The following is a 15,519-nucleotide window of genomic DNA, read 5'->3' as shown; positions in this document are numbered from 1 at the left end:
TTTTTCAACTTAGGGATTAAGGCCTTTTTAATTCTCTTTCCCTTGTCCTTAGCATTTGTTGGAGCCTTTTTGCAAGCATTCGATGAAGGTTCCTTAATCTTCACACCTTGTTGCGCGGGTTTAGGAGGAGTCTTCCTTTTAGGTTCCTTTGAACGAGCCTTAGGTGATGAGGAGAAGTCTAACTTTCTTCACACTCTTTTGTTTTGGCCATTAGGAGGAGGAGTAGTGGCTGATTGCGTCAAAGGCTTGGGTGGATTGGGAGCCAAGGCGGCTTGATTTTGTGATCGAGCCTTGTTTAACTCTCCTTTGTCCGCCGCATTCATCTAAGCCTTGTAAAAAAAAGATAGTACAATGCTCGTCGTAGGATTTTGAACTACCCACCTAGGAAGACTTGATCAATATTCCATCCAACGAGGGATTCGTTCGGGTTTAAAGATCACATCCTTAGTGGCATCACAATCCCGTGGGGGAATAACTTGTTTCATCCCATATTGTCTCATCACCCTGCAAGGAAAGTTGTAAGTGGTACTAGAAAGGCCTAAAAGCCTAATGTAGGGACAATTAAAACTATTCCCAATCATACTACTTATTTTCCACTAAGGAATCACAAAGCGTATGTTAGGAACCCCATGACAAAAAAAAAGACGTCCATTCTTCTTCATTCTTATGTTTGTAAAGAATGCGACAACCAGGGAACGTTCTCACTCCGTTAGCCTAAAGATTTTGTGCCTCATCAACGATTCGCAAGCACTCCATGAGCTAAATCTGAAATAGAAGAAAAAAGAAAAAAAAATTTAATTTGCGACATTACACCAGCAGGTGGCACTCGCATCACAAACAGTCGCGCGCATCCTAAAAGATTGCGCTGGTCAGACCAGCGCAATTTTGTGGGTTGCGCTAATGTACGACGTAAAAAAAAGGTACGTGTAATAGGAGTGGACTTGCCGTGAAACCGTTCTCGTTAGGGCCTCCTCTAAGGCGATTCAAGCAAAGAACATTTTCAGCCAAAGCTAAGTGAGCAGGTGAGTGACATCCCTCTATTTGCTCCACTATGGACACCATGGAATAATCTCCATACTCTTTACCTGTCCTAAGCAAACAATTGACAACAAGACAAAAACGTAAAGCACGAATTTTAAAACGTTATTTAGTCAAGTTGTCACGAGGGGCGACAAAGTGTTCAATAAATTGAATTAAATTCACGCCTTCTTCTGTCCCAATACTGGCCATATCATCGTCATTTAAGCCAAAAAATCTTTGAAATATAGGTTTAGAATTTGACAATTTAGGGGCATATGTCACGGGAGAGAGTATTTGTAGGGAAGCTTTGTAGAGCCTTAAACTCGCCAGGTAATGGGATAATTTCATCCCCTTTAATAAGAAAAAGATGGTGGTTTGAGTCCCAATGATTAACCGCGGCGTGGAGGATATCAAAATTTATATTAAGTTGCATATAGCTTAATAGGGGGTCGAGGTGGTTTATTTTAAAGGCTAATTTGTCCTCAGTTGAAAGGGAAGTGACCCATTGTTTCAAACTTTGCTCAAAGGTTTTTACCATTGTTAAAAAAAAAAAAAGAGAGAGAGAGAACAAGTAAAAAGAGCAATAGTTTTCTTAATAATCCTACTAACGAATGAATGTGAGATGATCAAAAGGCTACAGGAAACCACGTTTATATAGACCCAAACCGGGCAATTTTTCGGCAATTTTCGCCCAAAGGAAAGTTCACCTGCAGGTGGTGCGCGCATCTCATGAGTTGCGCGCGCCTGCCGCGTGCAATCAATCCACATGCGCGCGACACCCGTGCGCAACCCATTCAGTTGCGCGCGCTCCGTTCTCTCGCAACATGTTGTTTTGTTTATTTTCGAATTTTTAACTACGAAATAATGGAATATCAATGAAATCTTATGACTAATGATACGCTTGCCTTTATTAGTTTTATTTCCTTTCTCCATTTTCTTTTTTTATCTTTTTCTTTTTTCTTTGTTTCTAACTTCCTTTTTATTTATTTTTTAATTTATTTTTTAATTTTTTTAATTTCTTTTTTTTCCTTCCACATTTCTTTTTCCTTCCTCTGTTTTGTGTTTTCTTTTCGTTTTTCCTTTTTCTTTTCTTTTTTGTTATTTTTCGAGGGGGGTAAGTCGGGAACCCTTTCCCTCCCTAAAAAAAAAATTAAAATAATTTTTTTTTTCGAATTAAAATACTTATGGAAATAAAATATGATATATATACAAAAAATGTGTGTCATATGTACAACAGTAAAAAATAAAAAAAAAATATATACATATTTCCTCAAGCTAAAAAAAATAATAAATAGGAAGTCAGGATGCTCGGCGACTCCCGGAAGGCTATTGTACATCCTGCAAGGTCCAAAACAAAGATTAATACAAAAAATGTGTAAAAACTTTGATAAAAAAAGAGAGAAGCAAACTTACCGCGACCATCCGATGATCACGGCATGACAAAGCCACGAGGGCTCTCTGATAAGCAGCTCTGTAAGCACGCATAGTCCTCACCATGCTGTTCACGGTCTCTCGCGGAACCTGTTCCAAAAAATACAAGGGCAGTCGTCAAACAAATGTATATTATATATAAATAATATATATATATACAAAATAAACATACCGACTCAACCGTCTTCGGTACAAATGGTATGTCCTCATCCTCCACCGCTGGAAGAATCTCGCAAATTATCGACACGAAAGCTTTGGTATACGTGATCTCCGCCGTGGGAGGCACCCAATCTTCCAGCTCAACTCGCTGAAAATATGATAATAAAAGAGTCAAGGTTCCGAAAATAAAAAACAAAGAGAGAAGAAAGGAAAAATAAAAAAAAAATATATAATAATAATAATAATAATAAAGAACACTAACCGGAATGAAAGCTAGAAAAGGAGATAGCCTAGATGCAACAAATGTCGGGTAAGATGCACCCGGCAGCACCAGCTGCTCTGCTGGATAACTAAGGATCTCCTGAGCTCGATCCTCGGTAGACAGCAGGTCCGGACGCAGCATCCGGATCGGAGGGTCCGCAGGAACCAAAGGCTCCTCGGCAAGGACTGCTAGAGAACACGCTCACCTAAGAACCAAGCGTCTGACCACTGGAGCACAGAGAGTCCTTGATAAAGGGCCCAAAAACGGCAGCGAACCATGCCTGACCGGACAACCTCAAGGACCCCGGCGATCAAACTCTAAGGACAGAGATCGATCTACAAACCACAACCACATGAGAAAATCATTTTAAAAAATATATATATGGACATGTGTGTTGTCAAAATACTCACCGACGCACGAGTCACCGAAAATATCTTCTAACAAAAGTCGCCGGCTGAAGTCGCTTGTTTCTTCCTAATCGTGACCAGACGATGGCTGATAGGAAAATGAGCCTTACAAAGTACCCTGGGGGCTAAGAAAGGCAGGTACGAGTACCCCAAAGCCTAAAAGAAAAGAGAGAAAAAAATAAGTTCAAAAAGCCAAAATGGTGATTAAGATAAAAAGATTAAGGCGAATACGCACCTCGAGGCTACGACCATGCCATGAAATGGAGAACCGAGGCACCTTAGTAGCTGCCGCGGAATCCATCACCCGGGTCGCCTTGCCCATAGCTGTAAGCATACGGGTATACGACACCTCCGCCCAACTCAGATTACCTACTTGCCCCAAATCACTGAGGCAAATAAGTAACCCGATAGCGAAACTTTCTCCCCGCTCACTCAAGACAGTGACGGCAAGAACGTGAGCAATGTATATCCGAGCCAATTGCTCAAGTGTACACTGCCGATCAATCTTGTCAGCCGACAGCTCGTCGGCAAGAACCAAGTACGGACAAGACTACGCGTACAGATGAAGGGCCGCCGCAAGACGGTCCCCCACAAGTTTACGCAGTCTCTCGTCTGACCCCTTTACGGTCTCCATAAGCACAGGCTCACCTCCGAAAGGAAAGCCCGTAATCATAGAGAAATCGAAAGGGGTAACCGTCATCTCTTCCCATTGGAAGTGGAAAGTGTTGGTGGAATCCTACCAAAACCCCAGCAACCCACGAAGGAAAGCTGACGATGCAGGCTGACTCGATAGATCCTGAAGAGCCGCCAGCTGGGGACTGATCCCCAAAAGCTCCACTATATCCTTTACCACATTGGGTAAACTCTCGAAACGGCCTCTAAAGTCGCCCGAGCTGTACAAACGCATGCTAGGCTCGCTTTAAAAAAGAAAATATACAAAAATACGGTAACGACTATGGAAAGAGAAGAAACGATGCTAAAAAGAGAAGGAGACGCGAAAAGAACTCTCTATGCCATGCCAACTCCGAATCGAAACGTGATGGTCTGGGTCCCACTTAAGGACCTGAGGGTCCTAGTTGGGAGGAGCCTCCCAGACCACATCCTTCTGGTGATGTCGATTGGCCCTGACGCGTCGCTCTCGAACCTCCTCATGAGGACGTGTTACCCTCTTTCGAGGGCAGACTGCCTCGTCAGGCACGGGTCCTCCTAGGTTCTCCTCAGTATCGACAAACGGATGGGACTCCATGCTATGACGGACAAAATTCCTTATTAGTTTATTTTCTTTCTAAAAGACTAACACACGTGTTCTAAACCCATTTCGGCAGCATAAAGGCTGCCGAGATGGCAAGACACAAGAATCGAATGCCACCCACGCTTGGGGGCTACGTTACCTGCAGTTAAACTCAGTAAATGAGGCTTTTAACACCCACAAAAGTCATCCTATACCAGTTTCAACTAAATTATTCTAGAGATTATACTTCTAAGTATCAAAGAATCAACTGCTTTTAGACGAATAATAATAACATAAACATAGTTATCGTCTACCAAACAATTTTAAGGTTCGACACATGGCAAAAAACAAGCTAAATGTATACTTCGCGCCATTATCAGATTTAAAGATTTTCAAAACATGACTCATGAAAGTAATAGTAGTTCTAATACTGTAATTTACTTCATAATCAACAAATATAACCAAAATGAGTAAGCAAAATAACAAATTCGAGCTGAAATTCGAAGAAAAAAAATAAAAAAACGTACTTAAATAAAGAAATGCTCATACAAGGTTCAATACACTCCTTAAACATAGTATAATAATATAGAATAAATAATTTCAAGAATTGTGGAGCAAATAAATAACACCCAAATTCAAATTTTGGGGTTTTACGGTTTGAAAAAAGCCTAATTTCAGCCAAAAAATGAACAAAATTTAATAAAAACGTACATTGGATTATGGAAAATATGAATAGAGGATGAGATCTACTTCCTTTAGCTTCAAAAACAAAGGAAATTTGAGCTTTTTAGAGAGAGAAAGAAGCGAAAATGGCGAAGGAAGGAGAGAGAGAGCGAAATGAAAAATCTTGCTCAGTGATTTTCTTATTGCTGATTTAAATGTCTTGCGTAACTCAATTAGTTATGCGTGACAGCCCAGTGCAACTCAGAATGATGCGCGCGCCTGGCCAGCGCGACCCACTGAGTTGTGGAGATACTGGTCACTTAAAAAACTAGTATTGAGATTTTAATCCGTTTGATTTATATTTAACGGTTTTTGCTCGTTATTAGACGTAATGGCGCGCAAATTATCAAAATCTTTTTTTAATTTCCTTGCATTTTGTAGTTTATTTTCTTCTTTGATAGTTTTTTGCATCATCTTTCATGCACAATGTGCTTTGTGCCTGCCCTAAGCATACGTTTTGGACGTTTTTCGTGAGCATGTCTTAAAACGTTCCGTAGTGGTGCTTTAAGTAAAATCTCCCATAGACAGGTTTGTCATTTTACTGTACTGACTTTAGAAATGTCACGTTCTTTTCTTTCTTTTTGGCGGTCATAGCAAAAATGATGGCATTATCTTACAGCGTAGAATTGTATGGTGTAGGTGTTGCGTAAAATTTCACCTCTTCCCAGTAACGTTATCTACCTCTCGTACCTAAAACGGTAGAATTTCTAACTTTCTTTAGGCGTTAGCTAAAACGAGTCGACTGGTGCACTGAACCATTCGAGAACATACACTTCTTGATTTGAAGCAAATACGGTAGTTAGTGAGCTTACTGGCTTACCGGACAGTTAGGGTGTCCGTTCACCCCCTGTATAAAGAGCGATATGTGATGTCGCATCTATTTAGGCACGTGCCCCTAGTCTTGAGACACGTGTTTTCATCTTATGGACAAAACTGCTGAGAGAGTTGCCGATTTTCTTCTCTCTCACTAGATTTTGATATATGTCTCCAGTCTTGAGACATGTATTTCTATCTTATGGACCCTAAATACTGTGTTTTCGCAAGCAAGCGTCAAGAACTTTATTCACGTGTTAGGCTACGAATGCCAAAACACCTCCCCTTTTATTATCATTTTTAAACTTTTTAAAGTCAGGCTAAATTTCAATGACATATTGAGGGACTTTAGACCAATGATGATATAATTGAGAGGATATCATCCCTTTTAATCCCCTTTAAACCGATTTTTTCTCATGACTTGACATCACCCGGGACAACCTTTACATGTAAAAGCGTTCTACATTTGCAAAGGATCAATTTAAATTCTTTAGAGTGTTAAGACTAGAAAATACTTTTTCTAGCCTTAATAGCTACTTGTCTCAAAATACTTAGCGAATCATGGATCGTTTCGACATCCTTAACATTACTGAAAGATTCTCTATTCTTAGGGAACTTCGCAGACTAAGTCTCGGATTTATTCCTTGACTACTTGGATCCTCATCTATTCTATACTCGATCAAAGTGGGGGCTAACTGTAGACACCTACTTTTGGCCTCCTGTCCCGACAGGAAGTGCTATGACGATAAATAAAACTATCTTTGTGTTGGACCAACGTGAAGAATGCTTATGGACGACTGATTAAATCACGAGAATGTAAAATGACTAGCCTAACCCAAAACAAAATGAATTAAGGTCCAAAATAACTAAGCCCAATCATAATTAGGCTTAAGCTCGAGGTTAAAACCTAATTATGACGGATTTAGAGGCACCTAGGTTAAAAATCAATGTTGCCGTAGAGAAATCTGCGAGCATCTCAATGAGTCGCGCTGGTCTGAAGCGTGCAACTTAATCAGTTGCGCGTGACATCCAGCACAACTGCTAGTGATGCGCTTGTGGAAGATTCTGAATTTCATAAAAATATAAAATCGAATCTTACCATATTGCCGCGCGCAAGACATTTAGTTGTGCTTCCTAAAGCAGCGCATCTAATCACTTGCGCTGGGATGTCGCGCGCAAATCATTTAGATGCACACGACACCTGCCACGGTAGAATGCTCAAAACCCTAAATTCATTCCCTATAAGTAGAGGCTTAATACGAGGCTTCAACAGACATAAATTAATCTAAAATTCTGGCAGAAACTTTGTGAAGTTGTGTACTATCAAACCCTCTTGTCCTAAACACTCACCCCCTCAATACTTGTTACTACGGTGGTGGTTTCCGAACAAGAAGGAGTCCATAAGTATTCTAAACGAAGATCTAGCAAGGAAAAGTGGTAAATTCCCGAGTACTTAGATCAATCACCTTTATTTTCTTGTTTAAATAACTTTTAATTAATTAATTAGTGTTGTTTGATCACTTTAAACGAACTTTTAATTAATTAATTCCACATAGTATCTTGTGTTAAACAAAGAATAGAATTGAATAAATTTATTGTTGATTAATTACTTAATCCAAGACTAATCTTGTTTATTTTTGTTCTTTTTACAAATATCGATTAAATAAAGATAACTACTTTTGCAATGTAATTCCTACATGATTGATGCTTGTAAATAAAATCAACTAACTTAGTTTTTAGGTGTCACGTTGCATGTATTGTTTGGTGATGAAATTGTGAAAAAGGAAGAGCTAGTAGAGGCCGTACTAGGGCTAGGATAGCGATTCCCCCCTAAAGGGAACGTTATCTTGGTACCCTCGCTCCCAAACTCATTTCTGGTTCATGTAGACTAATTTGGGCATGGGTAAACTTACGATATGTGCTAAATATCCCTTGAACTCTACTTTGGAGAAAGGAATGAATAAGGTGTATGAGTTTTCCTTAAACTCATTGGCGACTCCTACTTGTTTCTTATAAAAAGCGTGATGATAAGATTAATTCTAATTCAAGGTCCCCCAAACAGTGAGGATTTCAAATCCTAAGACACCCTAACAAGTGTAAAGTCCTAGGCTTTTAAAGGGCCATGGACATTTAAGGAGAAGGATCCCCTAAGATGGGCACACCCTCCTTACACTATCCAGTAAGCCAGTTGTCCAGGGAAATTCATACCAGAAGCAAAATATAGCAACCTTCCGAAACCCATTTCATTCACTCACCTATTTCTTCTGTCATCAAACCTTTGGCATATGCGTCCAAATGTTTTAATTCTGCAATTCATATTCGGAGGCTAAAATGGATGTTTAAAATGATTGATTACTTTAATATCAGTACTAAGATTCACTAATTCTCCTGTTCATAGCATAACATAACTTACCCGACGACTACACGGTGAATGATAGTTTAATACTTCTCCTTTTGTTTTCACCGCACCACCAATAATGTTATTGCTGTCATCCTGCTTAAATCATTATGGATATAATTAATAACCACCATAGTTAATTTTGAATTGTAATAATGTAATTCATCAAATAATGTCAACACCTTAAACAATTCTGGATGTAATGCCATCGTTTTCGGGGTGTTTGCAACCTGTTTCATTTTATAGAGTAAGTTAGCGATGCCTTACTAGATATGTACGAACAATAACTCCACAATCGCAAAGATTATTACCTCTATCGAACTTGCCATGGCATCACAATCATCCTCAATTGCACTTTCCAATTACAGTACAAATTAAAAAATGATGGCAATTATCAATGAACATACTACAATTGACCATTGCCCTGCATAGATAGAATACATTCTTCACTAAAATTTCTTACACTGTTCTTAATTGTGCTTGGTTTAGGCACCCTTGTATCATAGACTGCTCGACTACGCTTACCCAACTTCATTATAGACATATTTAACACCAGGTTATATGGCTACAATGTGATAAGGGAACATCTATTAGAGGTTAAGGGAACATCTATTAGAGGCTACGCATACAGAGCAGTACGCTAGTACTAGCGAATGGAATTTTGCATATGAAGCTAATCAGATTGAACTTAGTATAACATATAATCAAAATCTGCCCAATTTCATTTCAGTATCTAAAATTGATATACCACGAATTTTACTCAACTTCATACGTAGTATAACAACATAATTACAGAATACCCTAAAACAATCCCCCAGATTATAAATATCGGGTGTTTGTAAAGAGTTTAGTCCAATTGAACTTGATAAATCTCAATCAAAATCTGCCCAATTTAATGTCACAATATCTAAAATCAAAAAATTACACACCACAATCACAACATCTGAACTAATCAGATGTGAAAACATTTTCCAGAACTTAGTGTAACATATAATCAAAATCGGCCCAATTTTATCAATATAAAAATTATATTTATTCAAAATTTGCCCAATTAATTTCGAAATAACTAATAGAAAAATCTTCCTAATTGATATAGAACACTGACAAAATATTAAAATCTTTAACAAAAAATTAAAAATATCCAATGTCTATTGAGCAGTGGGTGGCATGGGATACAAACCTGGGAAAATTCATGAAAATCGATCTGTTGGGGAAATCCTGTATGAAAAGCAATGTAGTAGAGACGAAGATGGTGATAGGAACAATGATGTACTTTGTTACTATGACCTCTAATAATAGAGTCCAAGGCATTGAGTAAGTTAAAGCGGGCAGACCGGGCAGAATGGGCAGATGTCGGCGACCAATTCGAGGACCAAACCTTAAATGCCGTAAACGGGATATGTACAACACAACATGTACACGTGGACAACATAACAAAAGCTATGTGGCATTATAGACAAGTAAGATGGAGGAAATTACCAAAGACCCCCCCCAGCTTAACAACCCTGCCCTCTAGAATGACATGTTATGTCGATCTAATAGATGAACTTGTATTTCCTCATTATTTGTTTTACTGCATTAACACCTTTTGGGTACATATATTTATTAATGTACAAGTTTTTAAAATAATTTATGTACTCAAGTATGTGCTATCAAGTTAATTCCTCCATATGAGGATGAAATATGTAGATATCCCATGTGAAATCGAATATTATATGTACGCAGATTTTGAGAAATTGATTGATAATTTTATTGGATACATTTTGTTTATATAAGCATGTTTATTATCAATCAATTTTTAAAGTGTAAAAATCATCTATATGTTCCTAAAAGATAAAAATATAAGGGAAATTCTAAACTATACCCCTGAGGTGTTGGCTTTTCCAAGATGTGTCCCTCCCTTTGAAAAGTTCCACGCTATAACCTCAAGGTCCCACAAGTGATTACGCTGTAACATTACTTAGTCACCATAAATGACGGACGTCAGATATAGGTAATGTTGTCACCTAACTTTTGTACTTTCCCTCTATTTCCATTTAATTCCCTCCCCCCGAGTCTCTCTGTTTCATTCATTCATTCATTCATTCATGACCTCACTTGTTTCTGAACAAAAACCCTAAATTCGAAGAACAATTTGCGAGTTGAGAAATTTTGCTGGGAAAAAATTCGAAGAGCAAAATCACCATTTGGTTGGAGATAAAGTGGGTGAAGGTTCTGGTCATTTCTGCATAAAAGAATTGTCAAAGGTAACCCATTACATCCCTAATTTCCTCTCTTTGTACTTGTTTAATTACGCATAAAGATGTTAAATTTAGGTTTTAGATGTTTTAATTTGTTGAAAATAGTTACTGATGTGCTTGAATTAATGGTTTACATGCATAAATTTTGGGGGTGGGGTTTTAATCCATGTTTGATTGCGTGTTTGTGTAAGGAGGGTGTGCCTATCGTAGGGGATCCTTCTCCTTAAATTCCCACGGCCCTATAAAGCCTACGACTTTACACTTGTTAGGATGTATTAGGATTTAAATTCTTGACTGTTTAGGGGACCTTGAATTAGAATTGATCCTAACATTACGCTATTCTACAATAAACAAGTAGGAGTCGCCAATTAGTTTTAGGAAAACTCATAAACCTCGTTCATGCCTTTCTCCCAAGTATAGTTCAAGGGATATTTAACACGAATCGTAAGTTCACCCATGCCCAAATTGGTTTACGTGTACCAGAAATGAGTTCGGGAGCGAGGGTACTAAAATAACGTTCTTTTTAGGGAGGAATCACTATTTTAGCCCTATTGCGGCATCTACTAGCTCTTCCTTTTTCATAATTTCTTCACCAACCAATATATGCAACGTGGCTCCTAAAAACTAAGTTAGTTGATTTTATTTACAAGCATTACACGTAGGAATTACATTGCAAAAGTCGTTATTCTTATTTAATCAATATTTGTGAAAAGAACAATAAATAAACAAGATTCGCCTTGACTTAGGTGATCAATCAGCAATTAATTATTCCATTCTATTCTTTATTTAACGCAAGATTCTATGTGGAATTAATGAATTAATAGTTTGTTTAAAGTGATCAAACAACACTAATTAATTGATTAAAAGTTATTTAAACAAGAAAAGTAAAGGTGATTGATCTAAGTGCTCAGGAATTTACCACTTCTCCTTGCTAGATCTTCGTTTAGAACACTTATGGACTCCTTGTTCGGGAACCTCCACCGTAGTAACAAGTATTGAGGGGTTGAGTGTTTAAGACAATAGGGTTAAGAGTACACAAGTTCACAAAGTTTATGCTAGAGTTTTGGGTTAATTTCTATTTGTTTAATACTCGTATTAGGCCTCTATTTATAGGGAATGGATGCATTTAAGGTTTCAAGTGTTCCGCCGCAGCAGGTGTCGCTCGTATCTAAATGGGTTGCGCATGACACCCCAGCGCAAATGATTTAGATGCGCTGCTAAGGGCATCGCAATTGGATGTCTTGCGTGCGGCACTATGGTAAGATTTGATTTCATATATTTATGAAATTCTGAATCTTGCGCAAGCGCATCACTAAAGGTTGCGCTGGGTGTCGTGCCAGACCAGTGCAACTCATTGAGACGCGCACGGATTTTTCTGCGGCAGCATTTATTTTAACCTAGGCACCTCTAAATCCGTCAAAATTAGGTTTTAACCTCGGGCTTAAGCCTAATTATGATCGGGCTTAGTTAATTTGGACCTTTATTCATTTTTCTTTGGGTTAGGCTAATCATTTTGCATTCTTGTAACTTAATTAGTTGTCCATAAGCGTTCTTCACATTGATCCAACACATAGATGATTTTATTTATCGTCATAGCACTTCTTGTCGGGACAGGATCCCAAAAGTAGATGTCTACATTTAACCCCCACTTTAATCGAGTTTAGAATAGACGAGGATGAAAGTAGCCTAGGAAATAAATTCGAGACTCAGTCTGCGATGTTTTCTAAGAATGGAGAATCTTTAAGTAATGTTAAGGATGTCGAAACAATCCTTGATTCGCTAAGTGTTTGAGACAAGTAGCTATTAAGGCTAGAAAAAATATTTTCTAGTTTTAGCACACTAAAGAATCTAGATTGATCCTTTGCAATTGTAGAACGCTTTTACATGTAAAGGCTGTCCTGGGTGATGTCATGTCATTAGAAGATATCGATTTAAGAATATTAAAGAGGATGATAGCCTCTCAGTTATGGCACCGTTGATCTAAAGTCCCTCGATATGTCATTGGAACTTTAGTTAATGATTTTAACAAGTTAAAAGATGATAAAAGGAGAGGTGTTTCGGCATTCGTAGCCTAACACGTGAATAAAGTTCTTCACACTCGCTTGCCAAAACGCACTATTTAGGGTCCATAAGATAGAATACATGTCTCAAGACTTGAGGCATATATCAAAATCTAGAGAGAGAGAAGAAAATCGGCAACTCTCTCAGCAGTTTTGTCCACAAGATGAGAACACGTGTCTCAGGACTGGGGGCACGTGTCTAAACAGATGCGACTTTGCATGTCGCTCTTTATACAGGGATGGACGAACACCCTAACTGTCCTATAAGCCAGTACGCTCACTAACTATCGTATTTTCTTCCAATCGAGAAGTGTTTCTTCTCGACTGGTTCGGCGCGCCAGTTGACTAAGCTAGTTTAGCTAACGCTTACAGATAGACAGAAACACAGAAAATTCTACCGTTTTAGTTACGGGAGGTAGATCACGTTGGTGGAAAAGAGGTGAAATTTTACGCAACACCTAAGCCATACAATTTTACGCTGTACGATACGCCATCCTTTTTACTATAGACGCCAAAAAGAAAGAAAAGAATGTGACATTTCTAAAGTCAGTACAGTAAAATGACAAACCTGTCTATGGGAGCTTTTACGTAAAGCACCACTATGGAACATTTTAAGACACGCTTACGAAAAACGTCCAAAACGTATGCTTAGGGTAGGCACAAAACACGGTGTGTATGCAAGATGATGCAAAAAACTATCAAAGAAGAAAATAAAAATGCAAAGCAATTTATAAGATTTCGATAATTTGCGCGCCATTACGTCTAACAACGAGTAAGAAAACCGTTAAAAATCAATCAAATGGATCGAAATCTCAATATCGGTCTTTTAAGTGACTAGTATCCGAGCGCAACTCAATGGGTCGCGTTGGCCAGGTGCACGCATCGTTCTGAGTTGCACTGGGCTGTCACGCGCAACTAATTGAGTTGCGCGCGAGATTTAAGTCAGTAAAAGAGAGATCGAAGAGCGCGATTTCAGTTCGCTTTCTCTCTTCTCTTTCTTTCGTCATTTTCGTCCTTTTCTCATTCTACAAAGCTCGGAATTCTTTGCTCTTGGAGGCTAAAGCAAGCAAATCTCATCCCCTATTCATATTTGCCACAATCCAATGTAAGTTTTTGCTAGTTTTATTCCATTTTTGGCTGAATTCGATAGTTTTGAACCGTAAAACCCCAACATTTGAACCATAATTCTTGAAATTGTTCATTCCATATTGTTATGCTATGTTAAGGTGTGTTTTGCAACAAATTTCATGAAAAATGGTTGAGTATTGAACCTTGTATGAGCATTTCTTTGATTAAATACGTTCATGGCATTTTTTTCGAATTTATTTTGAATTTGTTGTTTTTGCTTGCTCGTTAGGTTATACTTGTTGATTATGAAGTGAATTATAGTATTAGAACTACAATTACTTTCATGAATCATATTTTGAAATTTTGAATCCGGAAATGACGTGAAGTATACACTTTAGCTTGTTTTTTTTACCATGTTCGAACCTCAAGATTGTTTGGTAGACAATAATTATGTTTATGTTATTATTAGTTGTCTAAAATTAGTTGATTCTTTAAGATTTAGGAATATAATCTCTAGAATACTTTAGTTAAAACCGGTATAGGATGGCTTTTGTGGTATTAAAGCCCCCATTTACTGAGTTTAACTGCAGGTATCGTAGCCCCCAAGCGTGGGCGGCATTCGATTTTTGTGTTTTACCCTTTCGGAAGCCGTTATGCTGCCGAAATGAGTCTAGAACACGTATACTAGTCTTTTTAGGAAAAACAAACTAATAAGGAATTTTATCCGTTATAGCATGGATTCCCCTCCATTCGTCGATGCTGTGGAGGACCTAGGAGTGCCTATGCCTGACGAGGAAATTCGCCCTCGAAAGAGGGTGACACGTCCCCGTGAGGAGGTTCGAGAGCGACACGTCGGGGCTAATCGACGTCGTCATGAGGATGTGGTCTGGGAGGCTCCTCCCAAGTGGGACCCTTAGGTCCTTAAGTGGGACCCGGACCATCATATATTGATTCAGAGTTGGCGCGACATAGTGAGTTCTTTTGCGGCTTTGTCCTATCATCGTTTCTTTTTTTTTGAAAAGGCATGATAGTATTTTCTCGTATTTTTTCTTTTAGAGTCAGCCTAGCATGCGTTTGTACGGCTCAGGTGTTTTGAGAGGCCGTTTCAAGAGTTTAACTGACGCGGTAAAGGAGGTGGTGGAGCTTTCGGGGATCAGCCCCCAGCTGGTAGCTCTTCGGGACTTGTCAAGTCAGCCTGTATTGTAAGCTTTCCTTCGTGGGTTGCTGGAGTTTTGGTGGGATTCCACTAACACTTTCCACTTCCCATGGGGAGAGATGACGGTTACCCCTTTTGACTTCTCTATGATCACGGGTTATCCTTTCGGAGGTGAGCATGTGGTTATGGTGACCGTATAGGGCTCAGACGAGAGGCTGCGTGACCTCGTGGGGAACCGTCTTGCAGCAGCCCCTCATATGTACGCGCAGTCTTGTCCTTACTCAGATCTTACCGGCGAGCTGTCAGCTAACGAGGTAGATCGGTAGTGTAAACCCGAGCAGCTGTCTCATATATACATTGCCCTTGTTCCCGTCACCATTCTGAGTGATCGGGGAAAGCGATTTGCTATCAGGTTACTCGTTTTCCTTAGTGATTTGGGGCAAGTGAGTAACCTAAGTTGGGCGGAGGTGTCGTATGCCCGTATGCTTACAGCTATGGGCAAGGCGACCCGGGTGATGGATTCCGCGGCAGCTATTAAGGTGCCTCAGATC

The 15,519-nt window shown here is 39.0% G+C and overlaps 1 protein-coding gene, 1 long non-coding RNA gene and 1 pseudogene across 2 annotated transcripts; 1 reads left to right on the top strand and 2 right to left on the bottom strand.

Moving 5' to 3' along the window:
- The window catches only part of LOC145585084 (laccase-10-like), a 159,348-nt pseudogene that overhangs the window by 53,001 nt on the left and 90,828 nt on the right, over window positions 1-15,519 (top strand).
- On the bottom strand, window positions 2,218-4,341 carry LOC145585082 (uncharacterized). Its single transcript, XM_081641826.1, has 6 exons — window positions 3,515-4,341; window positions 3,283-3,435; window positions 2,873-3,207; window positions 2,624-2,758; window positions 2,434-2,541; window positions 2,218-2,358 (listed from the first exon to the last, which is right to left on the bottom strand). The coding sequence occupies exons 3-6, from the start codon at window positions 3,011-3,013 to the stop codon at window positions 2,347-2,349; spliced, it is 396 nt and encodes a 131-aa protein (XP_081497952.1). The 5' UTR covers window positions 3,014-3,207; window positions 3,283-3,435; window positions 3,515-4,341; the 3' UTR covers window positions 2,218-2,346.
- LOC145585081 (uncharacterized) lies at window positions 4,378-8,944 on the bottom strand. The gene is made up of 3 exons (XR_014100548.1): window positions 8,627-8,944; window positions 8,460-8,540; window positions 4,378-8,352 (listed from the first exon to the last, which is right to left on the bottom strand). It is a non-coding gene; the product is annotated as an uncharacterized LOC145585081 (long non-coding RNA).

Source organism: Chenopodium album, chromosome 16 (assembly GCF_948465745.1).
Source record: "Chenopodium album chromosome 16, dcCheAlbu1.1, whole genome shotgun sequence".
Classification (NCBI taxonomy): domain Eukaryota; kingdom Viridiplantae; phylum Streptophyta; class Magnoliopsida; order Caryophyllales; family Amaranthaceae; genus Chenopodium; species Chenopodium album.
This window is presented reverse-complemented; position numbering and strand designations above follow the sequence as displayed.

Excerpts from the sequence above, each read along its gene's own strand:
- LOC145585082 (XM_081641826.1), bottom strand. The coding sequence starts at position 3,013 with ATGCTGCGTCCGGACCTGCTGTCTACCGAGGATCGAGCTCAGGAGATC. Across the intron at positions 2,759-2,872 it reads CTTTTCTAGCTTTCATTCCG|CGAGTTGAGCTGGAAGATTG; the intron begins GTTAGTGTTCTT and ends TCATATTTTCAG. Across the intron at positions 2,542-2,623 it reads TACCGAAGACGGTTGAGTCG|GTTCCGCGAGAGACCGTGAA; the intron begins GTATGTTTATTT and ends TTTTTGGAACAG.